Below are 21,178 nucleotides of genomic sequence, written 5' to 3'. Positions count from 1 at the left end.
TGCTCTGTCTGCTATATGTTCATGGAGGGCAGCAACGAATTTGTGGTTTTACTTCAAACGGACAGAAGAAGAAACCCGTTCCGGAAGTACGAACATCTGATGTTCATAAAAAAATAAAATAAAAAAAAAAACGTCTGATGTCCATATGTCAAGTATTAATATTGTACTGACTTCTACGACTTTCACCAGTAAAATGTGTTAAAAAAATATAATTTGTTATTCATTTATTCATTAATTAATTCTATGAGGCATTTTTGATTGTGAATGAAGACTTGTGCGCATAATTCAGGAAAGTCTGAGAGTAACCAGGAATAACTAGGACCTGTAAAAATAGTGAAACCATATGTAGTCTTCTGGATCTGAACGCGTTTTAATATTTGGACACAGTTGTCAGGGTGACGACGATACTTTATTTTGAAAGGTGTTGACAGGAAGTCTCCACCTCCGGAAGTGTGACCGCTAGTTTTCACTCTGTATACTTAATGCCGTCAGCACTTGTGACTAGCACGTAACTAGAAGAAATATAGTTTTTAAAAGGATAGTAAGTACCCATGGGGGGTAAGAACAAACAACGGACAAAAGGAAATGTTCGGGTAAGTTTGTAACAACTTATGTAAGGTACAGTTTTTAAGTAGCTAACACCGCTAGCACCAAACACGAACACAAGCTAATGTAAACTTAAGATTTACTGTGTTGTCTCGGCTGGTAGACTACAACTAGCTAACATTTCTGCCTTTGTTACATTATAACTACTCATGTCTTTCTTGAAACTAGCCGTCCAGTAGTGGCCGAGCTGCTGAGGTGCTGGCCAGGGAGGGTGGTGTCATACCCGGCTTCGTGGGCTTCGGCTCGACCCTCTCCTCGGAGCTCAGTTATGTCCCAGCAGTCCACGGCGCGGAGGATATAGACAACCTAGTAGATGCTGATTTCCGCCTGGTGCTAAGGAAACTCTCGAAGAGGGATGGTGTTACCAGACTGAAAGTGAGTTGAACTTAGTCTGTAGCTAACTGAGTGGTAATACATTTAAAGAAGGACGCCAACTTCTAAAGTAAAACCCAAGTGACATGGTAGTGTGTTTATTGATGATGTGTGATATTCTCAGGCTGTTCAGGACTTTGGGTCCATGTGTCAGGAGCGGGATGCTGAAGACGTTAAAGGGGTTTTACCATACTGGCCAAGGATTTACTGCAAGATATCTGTGGTGAGTATAATTTATTTTATGTATTTTTTTGTTTAATTTAGCTTTATTGATCCCTATTTAGCAGTAATGTCTAAATGGGCAACAATTTTACGATGAGGGATTGTTTTAACTCCAGTCAAATCAAAGTAAATCATCCAGTTGTTTGAATATATGTTCAGTTAATGAGATCTGTAAAGGGGGACTGAAAGTAAAGCTACACTCAAATTTGGATGACACAGTGCTGCTTAAAGGGACTTGCACCCACATTTCTAAATAAAAATGCTTCAAAACATGAGCAGATTTTCATGTTACGAAAGCAGACGAAAGAAGAGAACGCAATTGAACAAATAAAGCAAAAATATTATACTTTTTTATGTGTTTCGTAAGGAAAATGAGTGAACGTTCCTCCAAGCTGCTGTAGACGACTGATCGACAGTCACTGGAAATGTTTAGTTGCTGTCATTGCTGCTCAAGGCAGTCACACAAGATACTTTAAACCGGTTCACACACACATACTTTCACAAAAACTTTTAAGCAGCACTTACGTGACTTAAACATATATGAGTGCACGCTTTTTGGATTTTGTCTCGGTTAGGTGAATTTTGTCTCAATCTCTGTAATCTCTGTCAGGATCACGATCGCCGCATTAGGGAGGCTACCCAGCAGGCCTTTGAGCAGCTGGTGCTAAAAGTGCGCCGTAGCTTGGCCCCCTTTTTGAAGAGCTTGATGGGCCACTGGATTTTGTCTCAGTGTGACACCTACACGCCTGCAGCCTCTGCTGCGTGCCAGGCCTTCCAGGCTGCTTTCTCTCCCGCCAAACAGCCCGAGGCTCTCAGCTTCTGCAAGGATGAGATTCTTAATGTGAGTAGACAACTCAGTGTGGCCATGGGGATTTTTGTTGTAATCCTTTGAGCTTATTTTTTACATTCAGCTGTTTTTATATCGCAGGTATTCCAAGATATTTTGTTAAAGGAAACAGCAGAAACACTGAGCGACCCACAGTAAGTTAAGCTCACCATAGCTTCCCTGTCCGTGTGTGGCTCAATGATAATATTATGAGTCTTTAATGAGCTTTCCCCTGTTCTTGAGGAGCGTGACAGAAGAGGAGAGAGAAGCCAAATATCTGCGAATGCTGACCAGTTCTCTGTTGGGCGTAAAGAGACTGCTCTCCCTGCTGACCCAGAATGACAGGGAGGCCCTGGAGGAAAGACTAGCACATCTTGTTAACTCGGGGAAGTTCTGGAAGTACAGCAAACACAAGACACCACAGGTACTGGCACTGGGGATGTTTTCAGCAACATTATTTTTAATAAATTACATGACTTTATCTTGTGTTACAGAGGAAGCTTGAGAATGTATATCTGTGCTACCGGATATGCATCTGTGAATATATTTTGGTAATTACTGCAATGTGTTGCTCCACAGGTGAGAGGGGCATTTTTTGAGATGGTGTGCGCTCTGTGTGAGTTCACTCCGGGACTGGTCCAAGCCGAAACAGCGCGACTCTGTCCAGCTGTTCTCCTCAGTATTGACGACACGGACCCTGTTGTGCTGCCTCCTGTGTGGGAAGCTGTTCTACACGTTGTGTCTACGATCCCTGTAAGCTTGTGTTGAAAAGATGACCTCACACAAACATTGATGCCTTTATATTACCTGTAATGCTGCCTACTCTCTACGTTATTACAGTAGAGTTAACAAGTAGAGGAAAGAGGAGTTAGACACAGAAGAGGGGATATGTCTCATTTATAAGCTGGGTTCAGTCTAATCTGGAGTTTTCTTCTTTCAGGATTGTTGGACACATGTAAATGCTAAGAAAGGCTTCTTACCTAAACTTTGGGCTCTGTTAAAAGAGGGCGGCAAAGGCATGGCTAAAGCACTCCACCCCAACCTAATGCCGCTCCTCAGCAAACTGCCCCAACAGATCACTGAGCCAAACTTGGACTTCTACACCACCTTCTTCACCGCATTCATACAAGGGTAATTTGTTTGTGTGTGGTCTTGGGCTGGGTGACAGTTCACAGCAACCCTATCATATCAATATTCATGTATTATATTAGAATATTAGAAGAAAGTAGTTTGGAAGTCAATTAAATGATTGCATGCAATTTTGATTAATTAATTGTTTGAAATTATAGTTTATAAAATGAAGATTCTGTTCTATAACACTGGAACAGAACCTTTGTTTGTGGCTTTACATACATATTCCATGTCCTAACATATAGTATGTTGAGATCAAATTTGACACTTGCTCCTCCTGTTGTAAAACATAATTCTCGTGTCTCTCAGTCTCTCCAGCGAGCGTGCAGTGACAAGCCCGTCAGAGAGTGCTGTTATAGTTACATCTTTTGTCGAGTGCTTGAGATACTGCATGCTGCAGAATACAGAAGAAGAGCACGACCAGGGGAAAATAAGGTCCATGCTTATTTCACAACAGGTGAGATCACACAGACATGCATGATTTCCATATCATGTCAAATGTATTCAAGTCCACATCTTTCTTTCATTCTTTTTCTTGTTTATCTCTTTTTAGCTCCTGCCGCTATTAGAAAAATCTCTTAGAAATCCGTCCCTTCAGAATGGTCCGCTTTTCCTTTTGGTCACTGAAACGCTCATTTCCTGGGAGAAGAGGGCTGGTTTGCACAGTGATTACGAGGCAAATGACGGCAAGGATCTCTTTCAAAGACTTCTAGCAGACTTCTGGGAAGACCTTGGTCTTCTTTTTGTGCGGTATGTTGACAACGAGGAAGCAGATCCGCAGGTTTTGGAAGGGGTAGCCTCTTTACTGCAGGTGAGTTATCCTTCTCAGACGTGTTCCCAAAGGAAATTTCCTTTTTGCTTTTTTTACCTTTCTATTTATTTATTTTTTTGGTAAGGATAAAGCAGATCAATATGCCTGTCAGAGCAGTTCTTGTCTTAAAGTGGACAAGTCCAACAGATAACACAAATTTATTTTCTCTTGTATTTCTCCAGGTGATGCGCTATCCTGAGAGAGTAAACATAAAGCACGTCCAGAAGAAGAAATCTGTCAGAATGTGTTCCTCTACGCCAGAAGACGAGGAGAAACCTGGAGTTGATGGGGATGGTGTTGCGCAGACTGTGTCAGAGCTTGTGAATGAGAAGGCGTTTGGGTCCCTACAGACGCAGCATTTTGAAGATGTCGTGTGTCAGCTGGCACAGCTGTGCCTGGTGCATGTGAATGAGAAAAACTCAGAGAGACATCTCGTTTTCCTCTCCCTGCTCTTGCGGTCTTTCCACACAAACCGAGTCTTCAGTGTAAGTTACCTTTTACAATTGCAATGAAGTATATTTAATGTCAGTCATTTTTCCTTGTTCTGTTTTTACTGTTTATGTCCCATGAATTGTCTGTTTCAGTATTAAGTTATGTTTAATTAACGGTCTTTTAAAGCTTGAAACGGGTCTTACAATTCTCGTATGTTCTACATTCTTGCCTCCAAACTGTGTTTATCTTAGACACTGGTTGAAATGGATGATAATACAAAGGACGGCCAAGAGAGAGATGAGGTGATCGTGAAAAACCCAGCAATGCAGTTCCTTTTGGAGTCGGTGGTAATGTGGCTGGCTGAGAAGGAGCGCAGAGACACTGAACACCTGGTGGAAATGGTCTTCAGCTCACTGTACTGCTGCAGCCGACAGGAGACCACCCGCATTCTCAACCACATCACCACGGTAACACTGGTTCTCTTGTCAATGTCCTCATGATCCCTCATTTGTTGTGGGTTCAACTCCAATGTTGCTGTTTGTTTTCTGACGTTCACACCCGTCTCTCTGCTTTCCAGATGGGTTTACAGTGGGGAATTATCCTTCAAATTATACAGAGGGTAGGTGTCTTTGAGTTTACATTGACTTTTTTCGGTGCATGTTACCTATACATCAAATATACACGGTTATAATTGTGAGTTCTTTTCTGCTATCTGTCCTGTCAGGTGTGTAAAGATTCTGAGACTCTTCAGAGCTGTCGTGATTGGCTGAAAGGTTCAGTCCTCGGTGAACAGCTCCTGGGATTGACTGAGGAACTGTGCATGGTGGGGAGCAGCTCTCATGGTCCCACCTCTTCCACAAGCAGCCACAGCTGGAAGCTTATCAGCCTGGTCCTCTCTCAGAACCACAACAATGGTGAGCACAAACCAGCAATTACATTTTTTTAGTGGTTGTCTACATGCACAATGTGTACATTTCCTTTCCCCAAACTATAAAATCATTATTTCGTTGTGTCTTCCATGCTCAGAGTCTCTGATAGGGGAGGTGTACATGGAGAAGATCTTAGAGAAGCTCCATGCAACTCTCTCAGAGGCAAAGGGTTTGTCAGATGCAGGCAACATGGAGCCACTCATCTCCTTCATCTGCGACGTGGCCTCCACTTTCTTCTCCTCCGTGCAAGACTGTCTTCTGTTACTCTCTGCCGAGGAGCTCCTGCTCACCGTCTTCCAGCTCACTGCCCAGGATCAAGCACACACTCACCTGTCTGGTGAGATGTCACACATAGTAGAGAATAGAGAATAATTAAAAAAACAAAAACAAAAAAACACATATATAATTGTGAGATCAGAAAATAACCAATCTGTTGCTCTTGTTTTGAAAGACTCCCTTTTAGATAAGCTGAAGAAGGTGTGTGTTGCTGGAGTCCAGTCGTTGGTCCAACACTGTAAAAATGAGATCCTGGAAGGAGGTTTCCTGCACAGTGCCGCTAAGTGGGTGACGAAGCAGCTTCTCACTGTATCTCTGGATATTAAAGGGTAACCAAAGATGTCCCTCCGACAGCTTTTTAAAATTGGATTGTCAGTATACCCTCTGTATAATATTGACTATTGTTGTTTGTTGTATTTTTTAGTTTACAGGTTCTAGTTCTGGCTGTACAAAGCCTTGTGGAGACCATCATCTCTGTCTGCAATCAAACCTTCCCCGTCCTCAGCCAGTTCTTTTCCCTCTTGACGCCAAGCCAGACAGAATGGACAAAAATCAGACAGGCCTTACCTCCTCAGGTCAGTGAGCCAGTACATCATCTTTACTAACGGAAAATTCAAACACTGGCCATGTAACGCTTTTAAATGGCTTGAAATGCAAGGACTCGGATTTAATTAAATTCTGCGCACCAAATAATATATTTTTTTTTCTTTTTACTTTCAGTGGATTAAAAACCCTTTACTGTCTAGCCGTCACAGAGGAGTTATTGAAAAATCCTCCGTAGACATTTGGAAGTTTAAGGTGTCAAACAAGCTGCCAGCTCACCTATGTGCCTGTGCCCTCTTGGGGAGGGTGGCCCAGATCGCAGCATCCAAAACATGTGACCAAAAGGAGACAGAGTGTCCTTCACCCCTACCAAACCTTAAATATACAGGTACTTAACTTTTTACTTTTTTAAGATTTGTGATTAATGGAAAGACATATTTTGTACACTGTTTAAAGACAAGCCAACGGTTGCTCATTGGCCAGCACTGACCCATTAGTGAGCCTCTGATATGTTGCCGATGTTGGCCGCTTTTCTGCTGATTCAGCATGTCGAATGCTATGTGCTAGCTGGCTGTTGCCTGTAGTCTTTGTGGTGTGTTCAAGTGCAACCAGGCACATGCAACGTCAAGTCTGCCTCATTGCTATTCCCATGCAATTCTTTGATGTCAGTTTGTTGTATCTGTACCTTAATATATTTGTATATGCATGTTTTTGTTACACAGTTTCAGAACTGCTGTTTGCGCTGCAGTGGTGTAAGGAGCTAAATTACAGCCCTACAGTAGTGTCTGCTTATCACAACTTGCTGTCTGACTGGGGGCTGTCAGAAGGACTCCACAGTCAGGTTCCAATGAAAACCCTGCTAGAAACGCTCTACTCAAGGTGAGGTTCAATCATCCGTTCCTGACAGATCAATCTAGTTGTTGGGAGAGTAAATGCAAACAGTAGGATCAGTACATGTAATAAAGCTAGTTGTATGAGTCTGTGGAGACACATTGATGATAGGAATGTTATTACATCAAATAAGTTGTAAATTAAAGAATAGATTTGTCATTTGAAGGAATTCTAGCTCTATTTTATCTTAACATGTTTTAACTTCTTGGTGATAATTCATATCCACTTAATTTCTCATTGGTGTTTTGTTATTTTAGATCAGTGACAGATGGAGGCCTGTGGTCTCTGACTCTGGAAAACTACATCAACGCCAACAACCTGGCGGCCAGTGAAAGTGCAGCTGTGAGGAAGCTTTATGGAAGCGCGGACAGGTCAATAATTTTTTCAGCTCAAGTCATTTAAAAGCACTGAATCTCACGTTAAAAGTCGTTATGTGGCCTCTCTTTTGCCGCTGTGTCGTGTACTGAAAACAGTTTCTGTTTGATCAGTTTGTTCCCAGTGTCTCAGAGCAAACTGAGCACGCTCCAGGTGCTCTGCCCGAACATGAAAATAGACGACAGAGAGAACCTTGTCGCTCTGGCCACTGCTGGATTAGTCAACTGGCAAGAGAACGACAGTGAGAACACACACACACACACGCAGAAAAATGCATAGATGGACTTAAATGGGCAGATAATCATTTTTGGCTGCGCATTCGCAGATGTGTACGGGTGTCTGGCAGTGCTGGTGTGTTGTCTAAAAGCCAACACAGAAGTGGAGGAAGAGGTTGTGCAGGCAATCCTGGCCACTGTGATGGAGTGGAGGAACAGCAAGGAGGACTGGTTCCTCTTTAGCAGGTATTTTTATCACACAAACATTTATTATGTCAGCTGTTATATATTTTTTTTCTACTGTTATAGCTGCATTTGTCAAATCTTTGTATTTCAGTGACTTGTCTACAGCAACTACAGAACAGTTGAACCTGACTGTGGAGATGATGCGTTTCCTCTCATGGCTTGTGAATTACTTTCCGACTCTTCTTGGAACAACCCAGTGGGACTTCTTGCTCTGCTCTATGTTAGCCTGGTTGGAGGTGAGACGTAGCTTATACTTATTACTGTGATGTTTTGTCACCTCGAGCAAAGAAGCCAGTGTTTTTTTTTTTTTTGACACTTTTTATGATTATACAAAAGAAAGTCTTTATTGATGACTCCATGTTGCCGTTTCTCCCGACCTTTGTTTGCCTCCAAACTCAGACTGCCAGTGAGAATGTGAGCAGTCTCTGGAACCCATGGGTGCAGTTGTTTGTGTGTGAGAATGCTACATTGATAGTGAAGCTGAATCAGTTCTTCGCATCACCTCCCACTGACGCGCTAGAGAAGCTGCCATCAGACCTGACCAATGAATGGTCAGATTTCTTCATAGAGGGCATCTTCAACCTGCTGTTGCCCCTGCCTATCAGTATCACAGGTGTGTATGAGGGTTTAATTTCAGGAAGTTTTGATAACAGACTATGAGGTACAAGTCTGCTCTGAAACGTAAAGCACTAAAACGTACCTACAGACCCAAACAAAGACGTTACCAACCCTATGATTCACAGACGGGATGAAGTTTTGATGCTGTAATGCAGTGTTGTTTAGAGTCCAGACGTGATACCTCTCATTTAAACCAAACAATTATACTTTGGTCTCATCTGGCTTGTCTACATGATGTTTAGCAAACTGCAGACAAGTAGAAATGTTCTTTTTGGAGAGCAATGGCTTTGTCCTTGTCACACCAAGGTTGTTCTGCGCTCTCCTGATGGTGGACTCATGAACATGAACATTAACCAACGTGAGAGAGGCCTTTAGATGCTTAGACGTTACCCTGGATTCCTTTGAGACCTCTCTGACTATTATGTGTCTTGCTTTTGGAGTCATCTTTGCTGGTTGACTACTCTTGTGGAGGGTTCAGGCTCATTTAAGGTACTGCAGGACATAGACGTCGCAACCTATGAGCGTACCCGACGACGGTGCGAGCCACTTCATTCTGGCTCGCTCTGCAAAAACTCAGCAGTGTGTCTTTTTTGTCAGTCGGGTTAACCTTTGTTTCTTCTTCCTGCTTCACTTTAAACAATGGTGGCTGAAACTTTTGCCAAAATTTCACTGAAGATGAGTCATACAAATGTTTGTATCCACCTCAGTGAACCTTTCCTCGATGTTTTCCCTCTTTATTGATCCAAAACAATCGATTCGAAAATTGCTGATGGAGAAGCAGCTGGAAACTGAAGCGGAAATGCACTGCTGCCAAGTGGACATGACGATTAGTTACATTTCTGGGGAGGTGCACGTCAGGCTACAATGTTAGGGTCTGTGTAGGGTCTGGGCTGTCGCCATAGCTACGGTGTCAAATTGATGGAGAAGGCTAAACTTTAAGCCTATAACAGTCGTCTTAAATCTCCTTTTGTTCACAGTCTGTCTGACTGGATTTGTTAATTCCAAACTCTTTAGAGATGGTTTTGTAACCTCTTCCAGCCCGATGATCAACAACAACTCATTTACTGAACTCCTCAGAAAACTGTGAAACTGTGTTGTGAACATCAAACTGAGACAAAGCCTTGATATTGTTTTTTAAAACATTTTTTTTAAACAAAAAGAGCGACTCTGAACATCACCTCATTACACTGATTGGACACACTTCTGAACAGATGGACTCTAATTTGGCCTTGAAAACTGAATGCTGAATACTGAATACTAGGGATGCGTTTGATTTTGCACAGATATGCAACATTTACTTATTTTCTTGAATAAATAAATGCTCAAGTATAATATTTTCTGTTTCTGTCTACGTTCAGAAAACCTGCCCTTTTGATTCGTTTTTATGCAGAAATGTAGAAAACTCTGAGGGGGCGCAAACACTTTTGAGTGGCACTATAATTGTTGGTTGCCCACAACAGCTGCAATCGTAGTCAGAAGCAAAATGTTTTTGAGTGTGTTGTACGTGTGTGGGTGTGTGGGTGTGTATGTGTATGTGTGTGTGCATGCGCATCCCGCTCTTAGGAATGCTATAGAGTTGTTTGTAGAGTATACCTCTTGCCCAGAAGACTGCCAAATGAAATTTAGAGCAGATCCCTGTTACTCGTTCTGTCCAGATAAACCCAGTGGCACATTTATCCACACGGTCTGGGACTGACCAGAGGTTAAATACGTCTGGAGAAGTGTTTCTGCAGCTCTTTTTACTGTGTGAGGGAGACTGATCCTTGTTGTTCTGCTTAAAGTGCAGCATTTCTGTGATACTTCAGCATTTCAGTTAAACATAAAATGCACACGTTTTTTTCTTAACAAAATATTACTTACCAAAAAAAAGAAAAACTTGTCTTATATGTGCCTGGTTTCATTAGTCACGGTCCTTCTCTTTGTCTTGATGCAGAAGCCTTCACTGAACCAGATGACCCGGTGTTCCCTCTGGCGGTGCTGCAGTCAGTCGGGGTGGCTCTGACATATGTGCCTGTGCTGCAGTTGAACAACAACTCCCTGCCACCACGGTTCATTGCAGACCAGAAGACGAACCTGCCCGAGCCCCTTCAGACACTCCTCAACACTTTCTGCCCTCTGCTGCTCTTCAAGGCCAGGCCTCTGCAGATCACTGTCTACCACCTGTTGGAAAAGTATGTTCATCATTGTTTAAATTTAACTGCAGTTATAGTTCTGAAATGAACAGTTATAATAAAAAAAATGATTGTTGTCATTACAGGGTCATGCCTGACCTGCCCAAGTGTGATGGAGAAGGAGACAGCAATAAGTCTGATGATGATAGAGATGAACCATGTCTGTAAGTCAGCCCCGTGTTAGCTTCATGTACCATCATGTAAGACATAAAATATTTTTGTTACAGGTGATGTTTTTAAATAACTTTTACGTATTTGTGCTCAGTTCTCCTCCAGCGTCTCTGATGGCGCTCCTATCGACCTGTGAAGAGCTGTGTGACAACATCCTGGCGACGGTTCAAGTGGGAGAGTTTGCAGTGGTCCAGCCCCTGAGTGTGGAGTACTCCTGCATCATGGGATACCTGCTGGCCTGGAAGCTGCTTCTCACTTTTTTTAAATCCTCACCCTCCCACGTAAGTCACGAGAAGTCCTGGCCTCTCATGGTCAGATATTTAGACATATTTACGTCCGGTTTTATTGTGTTGACAATCGCGCTCTGTGGGGAGAATGGGCTTTGACGTGAAGAGAAATGTTGATTTACAGTATCTGTGTCCTGATTCATTTTCTAGCTGCGTGCCCATTATGCCCAGTACCTTAAGAAAAGCTGCTCCCTCAACAAACTCCTTCTCCACCTCTTCAAACTGATGCCTGAGAACCCCATCTACCCAGGCCAGGGGGCAGAGACAAGGGAGAACAAAACCTTCTTTACAGAAAACCTATGTCTGGCTGTTGACAGTAAGCAAAACAACGGCTACACCACTTCTGTACCGTAAACAACCGTCAACTGTAAACAAGCTTAAATTTCCCCCGACTGTGCTTCTTGCCTGCAGAGAGCGACAGCGTCGAGTGGGAGCTCCCTCACCTGGCGTGCAGCGTGTACTACAGCACGGTCCAGGACCTGCCGGCTATGGTGCGCCTGTGGTGGAACAGCCAGGAGAAGAGAGTGAGCGCAGCTGTGGAGAAGTTCACTATCAAATACGTCAGCCCTGTTCTCTCGGCCCAGGAGATTTCATCTGTGCACGCCAGCACTCAAATGTTTGACAGCATGACTGTAAGTCAGCAAAAGTTTTTTTTACTATTTTATTTGGTCTGCAAACCAGTCATTTCCTAAACCGGTCAATCAATGTCAGATTTACTGGAGGCAGATTCTGTATTTAATAGTAGAAGATTGTGCTGCCTGCCAGCCTCTGTTGTCTTATTTATGTATATATTCCTACATGAAATGATTCACTTTAAAGAGTTGCAGTTTTCACATTTATTCAGTATAGTGAAGAACTGGAAAGTGAGGAGGTGACTGCAAAGTTTCAGTTGTTTCTGACCTGAAAATCTAAAATGTAAAGTGAGGGTGGTTCTTTTTGACAGCACCACAGTGTTTGATGTCTTGGGAAAACTATACACAGACAAATAGATGTGTTGCATCTGCATCTCTGGTGCAGTTTCTACAGTTTTTAGTCCTTGTTTTCAAGTACAAGCTGTCAGGCCTTCATATTTTTATCTAAAAGATGCTCACACATTCATCTCCCCTGCACTTAAAGTTATTTAAGAGAATTCAGCCCAACTTTCTCATCTTTGCCTGTGGCAAAAAGCTAATGATAAACATTTAAGTTGAGCAAATCCTGTGGTGCAACACCTGCTTCGCATTTGCAGTGTAATGATGCGGTACAAATGGATTCTGCAACTGAAATGTATTAACTCTCATTTAAGGGTAAAGCACTGGGTTCATCAAGTGGGATTCTGGCATTGAATTGTGTTACAGGTGCTTGATTATTTGGCTGAAAGCCCCCCAGTGACATCAGCGCACCATTTGTCTTTATCTTGCCTCAGGTCAAGGCCCGCTCAGCAGCACGGGAGGTGATCGCCACGTATTCTGTGGATGATATCTTCATTGAGCTGGTGATTCAGCTACCGCAGAACTACCCTCTAGGCTCCATCGCTGTAGAGAGTGGGAGGCGTGTGGGCGTCGCCGTGCAGCAATGGAGGAACTGGATGCTGCAGCTGAGCACCTACCTCACACATCAGGTAGAAAAAAAATGATGCAGCGAGTAAGCTGTTCTTGAGCAATACATGCCGAGGGGGCTAAGAATATATTTAAATTTTAGTGATCAGCGAAAAAATAAGTAGAGAAATTGTAATGTGTGTTTGTGCTGACAGAACGGCAGCATAATGGAGGGCCTGGCTCTGTGGAAGAACAACGTAGACAAGCGCTTCGAGGGAATAGAGGACTGCATGATCTGCTTCTCCGTGATCCATGGCTCCAACTACTCCCTGCCCAAGAAGGCTTGCCGCACCTGCAAAAAGAAGTTCCACTCGGCTTGTTTGGTGAGATTTCTCATCATCGGATTTTATTCAGTACACATTTCAGTCTTCAGCCAGTCATCATATCAGAAAGCACTGCCAACTGTTTGCAGTTTGTATCAGAAAGTCTTTTTTTCCCCCCCTTTTCTTTCTACAGTATAAATGGTTCACCTCCAGCAACAAGTCCACCTGTCCGCTCTGCAGAGAAACCTTCTTCTAACACAGTCTCTCGACCTTGGCTGAAAGAATGACGGTTCTTCCACCGCGGTATATACAAAGGTTTGCTCAGAGAACCGCGTGGAATTCTGAACAAAAGTGCAGCACACATTTCTGATAATTTTAACGTCGCAGTCATTATATCCAGATTTAGGAGTGTGGGTTGATCATCTCCCAGTGGTTTGTTTATACCAATGCTTTACTGTACTGTACTGTACATATCCAACATCAGTCGTGCATTTCTATTTTTTAATCTTTTTTTTGATGATTTAATATTTTTTTTTTACCTTAAGAGACTGATTCACAGGTTGGGAAGCCAGAGCTGGTTATGTGGATTTCAACCACGAAGAAGCACCTGTTGGAAAAAACAAAACAAAACAAAACAAAAAAAACAGCGGATGGTCTTGCACGTATTGCAACGCCAAGGATATGATTTCACCCAATATTTCCTAATATTTAGGAGTGTAAAGAGATAATGTCTGATTATCGACATGCATTTCATCAGTGCAAAGCAGGAATAGTGGACTTTGCTAACGAGGATTTTAATGTCAAAAGGCCAGTGCTTAGAAAGAATCCAAACATAACTGTATGTGTCCATTCCTGTGCCTGCATACGGCTGTAAAATATGTCTGAAAGTAAATAAAATACAACTCGGTGGACATCGTTGTGGATGAAATAAATGCGTCTTTGATTCCACGCGGCGTGAGCCAATCGAGGCGCACACACAGAAAATCATATTCTAAGTGTTAATGCCCGATGTGAATGTTGTGCTTTACAAAAGACTGATCTTGAAGCTTTTCAAAATGTTACAGGTAGCAGACTGAGTGCAGACGATAGCACAATATGTTAATTTTCCTGATGACTGAGTCGTGCAACACTGAACGGAGCGTATGCAGGGATTTAGAAATGTGGCACAAAGGCTGTCCTTGCATATATTTACGTTGTGCACGCTCAGACTTTTTGCGTTTGAAAAAAGAAAAACTCTTGCCCCAGATGTATTGTTACATGATCCGTTGAATCCTTTTGTGTGTTTATTATATTATAATATTCATCTGGAAATACGTTTTTAGGGCTAAATTTAATGATGACAAAAGAAACAAACTGAAGATATGCAGACAAAGCTTTAAAGGATAAAGATTTTTTTTTTTTATGGCACGCCGTCTCTAGATAACTTTATTTAAAGTCAACTGAAATGAAGCCCAAGTGTTTTCGTGAACTGTTATGTTAACCTGAGCCTCCAATTACAGTTATGTCGTACTTCCATACAAGCATTACTGTAAGTAACCTGTGCTAGTTTCCAAGAAAAGATTGTAATTAGCCTCAGCCTGTGACTGCTGCACCAGTCTCCCAGGCTCATTTATCTTGGGTCCACCTCCTCCTCATGTTGAATAATTTATCTGTTTAATGGAGGCTTGCTCTCATCACAGTTGTTCCTATGGAATTAATTATGACAGATTAAGCGTGATCAATGAATTAATCCCAATCATTTGGTCCGCTCTGTGTCTGTGTGTGTGCGCAAGCGCGTGTTCATTTGTAATTCATTACTGCGGTCAAAATTTATCAATACGTACAGCCAGCATCCATCATCATCTGCCCTTGACCTTTTTAATAGCCATTGATCTGTTTGCCGGGCATAAATATTTATACTGAGCCACCCCCCACTCGCCGCTCTCTCGCAGGTTTTGACGGAAACGCTCACACCGACGGCCTCAAATCTTATTGCTCATTATCTGCTTGATTAAGCAGTGGTGCAAATGTTATGAACTGCCCGTACAGTCCTGTGTATGGCGTTCTCTTTACATAATGTAGGTCAGGCCGTACCAGAAGATGGCAGTGTTATCACAAAGACCAGCCGACAGCTTGTGAGTTAAAACTACTCTTTAAAGGAAGTGTGTACAAATTAACCTGAAAGAAAAGGGATTACACTTCTGGACTATAAAGGGAGTCCGAATGATCAAATGTTTATTGTAAAATGTTTTCTCTTATGTTACCGCATTTCATTTCTCTACTATCTCGAACTGCTTCGAATGAATTTGATGACTACATTTGGTCACAATACCAGAAACATCGAACATGACGGTTGGAGATGGTGAAGTTAAAATATCCTCTCATGGATGACATGAAAGCAGTACACAGAGGGACGATAGGTGAGACGTGCCGGCATCTATTTGCCATCCTCTTGCACTGACCCACTTGGAGCGAACGGCTGTACTAGTAGAAGCTAATTAGCAGCCATCCTGTCTACAACCAGTCAGTTCACTGGCCTTTCTGGCCTTTGAGCCCAGTTGGTGCAGACTTGGTTACTTCATAATTAGCCAGGCCTAGTTAGCTCTCATTTAGCTTCTTCCTGACCCATTTGTGAGCCCATTAGCATTCCAAGCTATTTGTAAGGGGCTGGTCCCAACCCAGTCACGGCAACACTGCAGGCAACTGCTCCGCTCTGGAAATGGCTTTGAATTAGTGCGTTTTGTGAGCGCACAAGCGCCCGTGCCTATCACTGTGATACTAGTTGTATTGGAATGAGTCATCACGGTTGTTTGCCTCTGTGTAGCTGCCCTCCCTCACCTCCTCTATCCATCTCTCTGCGTATGTCCCATGTCTCCCATCATATAGCACACTGTATGAAATTACTCACAGCATACAATCAATAGCTGAATTTGAATGCGATGCCGGGAGCCTGTCGAGTTCATTCATCCTAAACCAAAGCAGAAGGACTTCACAATTGCGGTCATTTCCTCAACGGCGTTCCGTCCATATGCAAAACGATCAATTTTATTAACACTTGCTGTTTTCGTGTAATGAAGGTAATAAACAATAATTATTGACCTGGGTCTATTGGCTCATAGCCGTGCATTTGTATTAGTCATTACGGCTGGGACAGGCCTCCCGCCCTGCCACAGTTTAAATCTACGGTTATTACTCTGTCATCACACACGGCCCTTTTTATAGTTTTCTATTACCACCGCCGTGGAGGACACCAAAGACCTCGTGACTGAATGCGACGCTTTCAAAAGACTCTGGCTGGGATTCGGAAAGGCAAGTGAGCAGACTTAAAAAAAGAAAATCCTATATGTTAAGACTAAACTGATGAAAAAGAGCAAGGAGGTGAAGAAGAAAAAAGTGCATGCAATATATCATGTCACAGACAGCGTGGTGGCAGTAAAAAGAACCCCATGGTCTGATTCCATTTAGAATTATTTATTTATTAAAAATATTCATCGTTCCTGATTCTATGACTGCAAAAAAAAAAATGTTTTAAAGGTGTATTTAAGACAAAGTTACCAGCCCTTTCCCACGAGAACTATTCCAGTCAAGTATTCTGGGGCGCTGCCGAAGTTCACAGTCAAGCACCCAGCAGCACACGTCTGCCAACAAATAAAACCCGGCTGTGTACTTTCTGTCCTAGCAGAGAACCCGCTTCAGTCAAGCAGCAAACAAAATGAGGCCCTAGTCTGCATGAAAATAACAGCACATTAGAACTGGAAAAGGAATCTGAGCACGGCCAGATCCTTTTAGATGCAACTAGGACGAACGCGTGAGTGCTGCCTCCTGAATATTTTAGGCCGCGTGTGTTAACTCCTGCACATGAGCTAAACGGGCAATAGTTCAGCTCATTCTGCAGTGTTATTGTTTTCTGAAGTAGCGGTGTCGGGGTCTGCTGTTTGTGACTGGGTGCAGGGGTAGTAGTTATGGTTCACCTAAGACAGATCTCTATCAGGCCCCATTCCCTAAATTTAGAGGAAACCCCGAGGTGTGTCCATTTATTGCGCAAATGCTCAATACGTTGTGATAGAGTCTAAGAAAATGGGTCTCTATTCCCTGTGGCAAAGTTTGATTTACTGTTCTGTTTAAATGGCCACACTGTTTCAGAGAGGCCGGTGTTTCCACAGCTAAGCCCGAGGGCGTTTAGATACATCATGCTGTAAAGTAACAAGACATTTAACACACACGGTGGAGGGAGCACTGGAAAACAATGCGTTTAACCCACAGAAAATCTAATTCTACATTTAAATCCAGCGTTTTGGGTTTGTTTTCATCGCTCAGTCTGGGTGAGGCAATGCCGTGGTCGGTCGGTCCACAACTCCTTTCACAAATGAAATTTAATCCACAAAAGGATGGATTTGTACCAAATCTTGTATGGTAATTCATGTTCCCCCGAGGGTTAATCCTAAGAACTGTAGAATTTTCTCCTCGAGGCTGACATTTCGGATTTCGCACGGATGCTGTACAGCTGTGAAATTGGGTACAAATTGTGATCAAATGCCTCAAAACTAATGGCATGTGGATACGCCTCAATTGCATTTCAAGTTAAAATAAAATGGTGAGTATGGTCAGTATTAGATATCAGAAAAATATGTGTTAGAATCCTGTTATAATAGATAGATAGATAGGTTTTATTTGTCACATGCACAGTTATACATAGTACAATGCACAGTGAAATGTACTGTTGTACCTGCAGCCAGTAGTAAGAAAATATATAAGTACTACAGTAAACAGTAGTATAAGAGTTTAGCCCTAGTTTACATTGCAGAAAATCAATCAGTTATAGGCGGTTTATACTTCTGCGTTAACCCTACGCAGTCCCTTGCGCCGTAGCTGATGTTCACCTCCCCGGAAATGTAGGTATTTACTCCGCTTTACTTTGGTGCACCTTAGTTCGGAACCTGATAGGCAGTTTGGGCTTCTGCGTCAATTTGATGCCGCTGCTACGGTGACAGCGCGGACCCTACGCAGACCCTAGCGCCGTAGCTGATGATTCAACTCCCCAGACATGTAGCTATACGTACCGCGGCAGACCGCAAGAGCTGTGCCTGGTTAGTATTTCTGGCTGCTTCTCCATCTCTGCAATTTTCGAATTGATTGTTTTGGATCAAGACAGACACAACACATCGAGGAAAGGTTAACTGAGGAGGTTCAGAGATACAAACATCTGTATCTCATCTTCAGCGAAATTCCTGTGAAAGTTTCAGTCGCCATTCTTGAAAGTGAAGCAGGAAGTAGAAACAAAAATGAACCTAGATTAGAATAAGAATTAATAAGAATTAGAATAGGACTAGAAAAAAAGACTCAGCGCTGATGGACTGCACCGTTGTAGGTTACGGCATCTGTCCCACAGTACTTTATATGAGCCTTAAGTTGTGTTAACATACCAAAGTCAAACAATGGATGACCATGGTAACTTCTTTGTTCCGAGAGGCAAAATAAAGCACATTTTAGCTTTACGCTTAAACTGATGGCGATGTTTTTCGGTGGCCTTTGTTTAAGGAGTCTAAAACATGTTTTGCTGATACTTAACAGAAGTTTATTGCTTGGCTTATTTTCCTGCACTCCTGTCTGCTTCTCCAAACCGGAGCCACCATCTGCTGTAGCGTTAACACGGACTATGCAGAAGCACCTTATACAACCCCACTTCAAAGAAAACGACCTATCCCTTTAATGTCAAATTGAATCACAACTTTTCCTTCCTATCTATGACTTCTCCCTGCACCGCTCTGTCCCGATTTACTCATTTTAAAGTGATATACTTCATGTTCTCGCAGCCTTGTCTAGGCTATTGAGAAAAATACAGCTGAAAGACTTCACATGGCAAACTGAACACAGCATCATAACACCACCAGCACAGAGCACAGATACGGAGCTTAAACGCAACATGAATAACCCTCGGTAATAACCTCTGATTCTTCTGCAAACTGTAGGGCACCACCACTGCAGGTAATACACCAACTGTGGATTAGTACCTCACACAACCCCGCTCCAAAGAAATCGAGCCGTCCCTTTAAGAGATAGCCACGAGCCTCAAAAGTTTGAGGTCACCTTGACACTGGCTGTCCTCGTACAATGGCTGACACAATTCAAAGAAAGGGAGACATAAGTTTACCTACTTTTTTTTAGTTACTGCGCTACCTGTCCTCCATCTGCCTCAGCTGCAGTATTTACAGCGGTGAGTAGATCAAAATCTGATCCTGGCTGGTTCTACTTGTACGCATCCATCATCAGAATGGCTCGGCTGATAAACAAGTATTCAGCGAGATGTTGCCCGGCGGAGTGGCGCGAACCGAGCGATAAAGCGTCAGATCCTTAAAGTTTTTAACAATTAGGTAAATCCTAATTGGCAATTAGTTTGATTTGTAATCCTAAAAGGTATTTAATGAGCTCATTTAATGGTGCCATGGAGCATGATGGAGTATGGTAATTGGCTTTTTATAAGATGTGTAACAATCAAGGTGTGCTTGTGAAGTGGGTGGTGCCGCTGACTCGCAAAGCCATTATGGGACATTAAGAGAAAGTTTTGGACAAAATAAGTCGAGGGAAGAATCGAGGGAATCGAGGGAGGGAAGAATCCAAACACACACTTCCAAACACGTGTTTGGAAGTGAGATGTTTTAGGGCTGGAAGCTGTTTTCTTAATGAGTTGAGCTGTTTTTATGTACATCGATCTTCAAGGGTAAAACTGAAAGGTAAAAAACAAAAATCCTACAACTGCATTTGCCGCTTTTTTTTTTTTTTTTTTCTCCTGTAAAAGTGGACATCTCATTCTCCTGCTCTAACAAGGTCGGAGCTGTCAGGAAAGAGTGAGGTCGGGGAGCTAATATACTCAGGCCAGGAGGAAGAGTCATCCCTCATACACACAGCGGACGGGAAGACCGGAGGAGAGGGAGGAACAGCGCGAGGTGGAGAACAGAATGGAGATGAGTGAGCGGAAGGGGAGGGAGGGGGAGATTAGGACAAGTCAGACAAGGAAGACAGAGAGAAGAGGCAGCGAGATAATGGAGAACTGGAGCAGGGAGTGGGGGATGAAGAGCGGAGAGGGAACGAGGGTAGCTGGCTGCCCTACCCTAAAGCAACGTTGATGTGACTGTCGTCTGCGGCCAAATCGGACGCCAATTCATTCCACTGATAAATGCTTAAAGCTTCACCAACCTTTACACTGAAAGATGCACGCACACTCCCTCTTTCCATTTATTTTTTAACACTTCACGTTCAGATTAGTGAGATCTGGGCTATCATTCTAATTTCTCTACAAGAGGAGACAATTATTGGCCGATCTGAAACATATTTTACCCCTTTGCAGTGTTCTTATGCAGCCTTTATCTTGACATTAGTGCAGCTCAGCCGGGCTGGCACCAGTCAGCAGCACTCACGCACACTCATTCCTGCTCCTTATCATTTTTCTGTTGGATTGGATGTAGTGAGCTAATGGCTAATAAATAAAACTAATTATGCTTATGATAATGGAATGATAATTTGACATCAATTACTCATTCGCTGCGCAACTAGGTCACTTTGGTATTTCACTGATGGAGTCGAGAGCAGAGAGAGGGAAGACAGAGATACCTGAAACCAATGCTGCCTATGGGCCAATACTCACATTATGTCTACATTATCTCTCTGTGCAATGCAGCCTTATCAAAGCTAGCAAAAATAACAAGGTAATCAATTAAGAGAACCATGCAATTAAGTTAATTAATTGCTTGTATGCCCAGGAGTATCCTAGGGCTTGTGCTGTGGACCACATTACTACACTGGCCGGTGATTAGATTACAGAGTTAGTAATGCCATTTGAGTCTCAAGTGTGTGAGCTGCAAAGTGGAGTCCCGCTGGTTGCTGTGAGCGTCCATCTCCAAATTAACAGCATAATGCATCCGCTTGCAAAAGCAGCACAAAATAAGGAAGCCATTTGTGTGTGGGGGGTATGGATCCCAGTGAGTTGAGATACTTTCTTTAAAGCCAGTGTAGTACAGATTTAAATCTCTTTTGGCAAAATGTATGTGCTTCGCTTCTGTTTGCCCATGAGGAAATAAACCGCTTTGGCATCTCACAGACAAGTGCATTAGATGCTTCGCTTACTGCGCACAGATCAACAGCTGATGGGAAAAGAAAACATCAGGTCTTTCAAGTCCTACAGACAAAAGAAATGTCAATATTGAGATATATTTTATTTCAGATACCGGCCTCTCTGTGGG

The 21,178-nt window shown here is 42.8% G+C and overlaps 1 protein-coding gene across 1 annotated transcript; it reads left to right on the top strand.

Annotated features, from left to right (window-relative positions):
• Positions 1–318: 318 nt before the first annotated feature.
• On the top strand, positions 319–14,150 carry ltn1 (listerin E3 ubiquitin protein ligase 1). The gene is made up of 32 exons (XM_084565290.1): positions 319–593; positions 775–981; positions 1,103–1,201; positions 1,811–2,041; positions 2,129–2,181; positions 2,270–2,450; positions 2,606–2,779; positions 2,967–3,157; positions 3,467–3,614; positions 3,711–3,968; positions 4,151–4,453; positions 4,652–4,867; positions 4,978–5,019; positions 5,125–5,314; positions 5,427–5,666; positions 5,781–5,934; positions 6,030–6,180; positions 6,326–6,536; positions 6,871–7,027; positions 7,297–7,410; positions 7,528–7,655; positions 7,740–7,875; positions 7,967–8,111; positions 8,275–8,488; positions 10,427–10,664; positions 10,751–10,828; positions 10,930–11,116; positions 11,273–11,438; positions 11,534–11,754; positions 12,528–12,722; positions 12,855–13,022; positions 13,156–14,150. Exons 1-32 carry the CDS (start codon positions 552–554, stop codon positions 13,216–13,218), a joined length of 5,301 nt encoding a protein of 1,766 aa, XP_084421416.1. The 5' UTR covers positions 319–551; the 3' UTR covers positions 13,219–14,150.
• The last annotated feature ends 7,028 nt before the right edge of the window (positions 14,151–21,178 follow it).

Source organism: Chelon labrosus (assembly GCF_963514085.1).
Source record: "Chelon labrosus genome assembly, chromosome: 17".
In the NCBI taxonomy this organism is placed as follows: Eukaryota; Metazoa; Chordata; class Actinopteri; order Mugiliformes; family Mugilidae; genus Chelon; species Chelon labrosus.
This window is presented reverse-complemented; position numbering and strand designations above follow the sequence as displayed.

Coding starts and splice junctions, on each gene's coding strand:
- ltn1 (XM_084565290.1), top strand. CDS start 552: ATGGGGGGTAAGAACAAACAACGGACAAAAGGAAATGTTCGG. Junction 2,042..2,128: donor GCAAGGATGAGATTCTTAAT/GTGAGTAGACAA, acceptor TTTATATCGCAG/GTATTCCAAGATATTTTGTT. Junction 12,723..12,854: donor GCACCTACCTCACACATCAG/GTAGAAAAAAAA, acceptor TTGTGCTGACAG/AACGGCAGCATAATGGAGGG.